Source organism: Saccostrea echinata, unplaced genomic scaffold (assembly GCF_033153115.1).
Source record: "Saccostrea echinata isolate AGI-Se365-2 ecotype Australia unplaced genomic scaffold, CSIRO_AGI_Sech_v1 ptg000056l, whole genome shotgun sequence".
In the NCBI taxonomy this organism is placed as follows: domain Eukaryota; kingdom Metazoa; phylum Mollusca; class Bivalvia; order Ostreida; family Ostreidae; genus Saccostrea; species Saccostrea echinata.
Window position 1 is genome coordinate 3278434 of NW_026889805.1, and position 3673 is coordinate 3282106.

At 34.4% G+C, this 3673-nt stretch overlaps 1 protein-coding gene across 1 annotated transcript; it reads right to left on the reverse strand.

Annotated features, from left to right (window-relative positions):
* Positions 1-532: 532 nt before the first annotated feature.
* On the reverse strand, positions 533-2152 carry LOC133173523 (uncharacterized). Its single transcript, XM_061308508.1, has one exon. It carries the CDS (start codon positions 2150-2152, stop codon positions 533-535), a length of 1620 nt encoding a protein of 539 aa, XP_061164492.1.
* Positions 2153-3673: the final 1521 nt, after the last annotated feature.

Below are 3673 nucleotides of genomic sequence, written 5' to 3' on the forward strand. Positions count from 1 at the left end.
CGATACTCCTTAAAATAAGTAATAAGTCGTCAAACAATCCATCGATAGCGGACATCGTGTGTATACTGAAGACCTGTTTATTGATGGTATACATGTATATATTTTTCAATTAGAGTGTACTGAAAATGTTGAACTCGATACAGGTAACGGTAATCAAATATTTAACTTCGCCAAGTCTGCTTTAAATGGCTACATTAATGGTGAGTCAATCGATAGTACACTGAAGAGTTGTTTGACAAATCAAGACTTATCAGCAATTTACACAGCATAGTTATAATTTCCACTTTTATTTATCAGTTCACTTAGAGAGCGCCTATGATATTTCATTGTCACTAAAACAATTGTTTTGCACATCTTTACTTTTGAGAGTTAAATGCTTTGGTTTTAAGTTGGATATATACAAAACAACGTAAATCCCGAAACCAGTCTATTTCCCGAGGCAAAATCTCAATTGAAAGTAAATTTAAAAGTAGCCCTCAGAGTCTCTCACTTTACTCATGTTGCGTATACTACAGTAAAATAAAAACAATATCTAAATCGTAAATGGATATCGTGTGTTAATAAAATAAACTTCCATACACCCCGTGCGTTGCCTTTTCTTGTATCTTATTACACATGATGGGTTTGTGTGAAACCAGAATAAACGAAAGCCAGCTTCATGTAATTGTTTAAGAAGTATCAAATGAGCTGCCACCATTCCATATGAATGAAGTTCCAGGTAAAACTGTGATACGTCCGACAGTTGGTTAGTTCGTAACATTTGTGGTGTCGATGGCCATTCGGCACCCTCTGTGTCTGCTTTAAGGACAGTTATGGGGACCTTCTCGTGATTAAGATCTTTTCTTATTTTGTTCAGCGGCGCAATATCACCAGTACCATACTTACGATATTCACCCCCTATACCTCTGTTATAAAACCAAACTTTTCTTGAATGTTTATGATTTTCCCTTTTCATCGTCGGGTCAAATGAGTATACATTGCAGTTGTATGTTCGGACCATGTCATCGTCGAAGGAGAAATCGTGGTTTATACCAAACGAATAGACGATACATCGGTTGACGTCAGTTTTTAGGATCATGTCATGACAAACGTTCCAGCCTCCGTCAACCACCCTCCCAATCCGTACGACCTGTTTACAGAAGAACTGAGTTGTCATTAAGTATTTGTAGTATAAATCTGAAATGTACGACCCATTCATTCGGCGAATATTGTCCTCTGAGGGTAAACTCATTTCTTTGAACTTTTTTGTTGTATCTGCTAACGATTTTTGAACAAAATAGACTGCGTAACATCTATTATATTTGTTGGTTGATGCGCACTGAAAGAGTCTGTCGAACCATATTATACGCAGACCTGCTCCAAAGAGCATTTTTAAACGTTTTAGAAGTGTCACATAATCTGACTTTTTCATCACTGCAGGATCGAAATGGAGTTCCAACAGTAGCTGTTTCACTCTTCCAATGGACCGCTCCTTCACCATTTTATCAATTATCTCCAACTCGGGATAAGTACTTACTGAAAGGGTAAGTACATCAATTATATCATTCGATGTATTTGTCTTCGTAATCCAGCCTTGGAGAGAATTGGTTTGGGAAAGCGGGGTGGTAAACGTTCGACAACGATACCTTGCTTTTATATCGGACAAGAAAAAATTGTCCGTAAACTTCTTGTTGGAGGAAAAAACAACACAATTATTTTTTGGAGCAAAGGCTGGGTCCGAGCAAATGTACCACCCGTTTCTGGGAATTTGACCAAAACGTTGTTTATAACCACAGAAATACTGCAAAGTGGTCACATAGCGGTGGTATAAACACCTGACGATGTTATCAGGAAGGGATAAGAGTTCACTTTCGTTTGGTATTTTAAAAGGTTCTTCTCCATTCGATGTGTATTTTTCTGGAATCGTCACAATACAGTTGGTATCTGATTTAGGCTTAAATACCCCTGGTTGTTTGGGTGCTGAACCTTTCACACCTGGTTTCTTAATGTAGTTGTTTACAGAATGGACCGGAGTTCCTGGATTTTTGTCCACTTTTGGCATGATATAGACCTTTTGTATGGTGTCTCTGCTTCCTCCATAGTAGTAGGCGGACATCACGCCCACTCCCACACCTATTACTACGGCGATTGCTATGTATGAACGCCTTGACATCCTGCAACCAAAAAATCATAAATCTTGCAACTTTGTATTGTCATAAAATTTGAGGGAAGAGAAAAGAATGTATGACACTGACTCCCTTAATCGTTGTAAAATTGTAGACTGTTACAGAAAATTAGTACATCTTATAGCAAATGTCTAGAATATACAGATCTGACTACAAAGAAGACCTTAAGGAACTTTCGATAATTTTCGACAGATCCTAAATGGGCTTCCGTAGTGAGCAATGAGGCAATATTTCAGATTCAACTTTAACAAGTTAAATTGATGCAAAGCATCAAACCGGCCGCAAAAATATATCATTTTAGCATTTTAAAGAATTTTTGCAAAAATCGAATCTAAAGTAAAAATTCAAAATAAAAAAAATCAACTACCATGTATGGTACAATTTTTTATACTCTAATTTTCAGTGTGATCAAACAAAATAAATTCAAGGATGTAAAAATAGGATAGTATCATCACAAAATTGACACGAATACAAATGCAGCACATATCTAAAATGACTTATTATGAATGTCTGAATGCTACAAAAAAGGACGTACAAACTTCACGTGTTGATATCATTGGATCTCTGTCATGTGATACAACCGATGTTCTATATCAAAATATATATGAAGTGCAGAAAAAAATCGTTATGTCATTTGCAACTGTTATTAATGTATTCAAAACACAATTCACTTCTGAAAAAACTTTTTCAAATTGTTAATTATTTTAGGCACTGTATTCATATCCGGAAACTCAATACGTTTTATTTCTATATCTTATGCACGCCCATCATGCAACAACGTTTTAAAAAATCATAAATTAGTGAATATCTGATAAGAAATGAAAAACAAACTGAAACCTAATAACAACCATTAAGACAAAGTATAAAGCAAATTTTAAAAATTTTTATTCATTACTTTTATGTTTGTTATCAACAAAGAATTATTTCATCGAGGCAGTGAAAAAATAAGGAATAATGCTAGTAATTTGATGGCAGATTTATATAATCAATGTTTAGCAGAAACTCCAATGTGTGAACATTGTGCTGGCAGTATTGAAGATGCCTATCATTACTTTTTTGTATGTCCAAGATATACAATTCCAAGAAATGTACTTTTTCAATCAATACATAATATTATAAATTGTGACCATATATCTGAATGTGATTTATTGATAAATGGTAGTTCTAATCATGGACTTGATATTAATATACAAATATTTGAAGCTGTACATATATTTATAGCAGCAACAAAGCGATTTATATAATCACTGTCATATACATATGTGGTATATTGTAATACTCTCAATATTTCCAAACCGGTACTACTTTGTACTCTTGCTTATTTTTTATTATTTTTCTTTTTTCTATCCTTTTGTAATTTTGCTTCTTTTGCCTTCTGTAACTTTGTTCATTTTTGTTTTTGCTTTCTTCTTTTGTACATTCTTACTTCTGCTTTAATAATTAATTTACTATGTATTTGCCTTGACCTTGATGTAGGGAGAGGGCAAAAATAGGCTGAGCCTGCTGCC

Excerpts from the sequence above, each read along its gene's own strand:
- LOC133173523 (XM_061308508.1), bottom strand. The coding sequence starts at position 2,152 with ATGTCAAGGCGTTCATACATAGCAATCGCCGTAGTAATAGGTGTGGGA.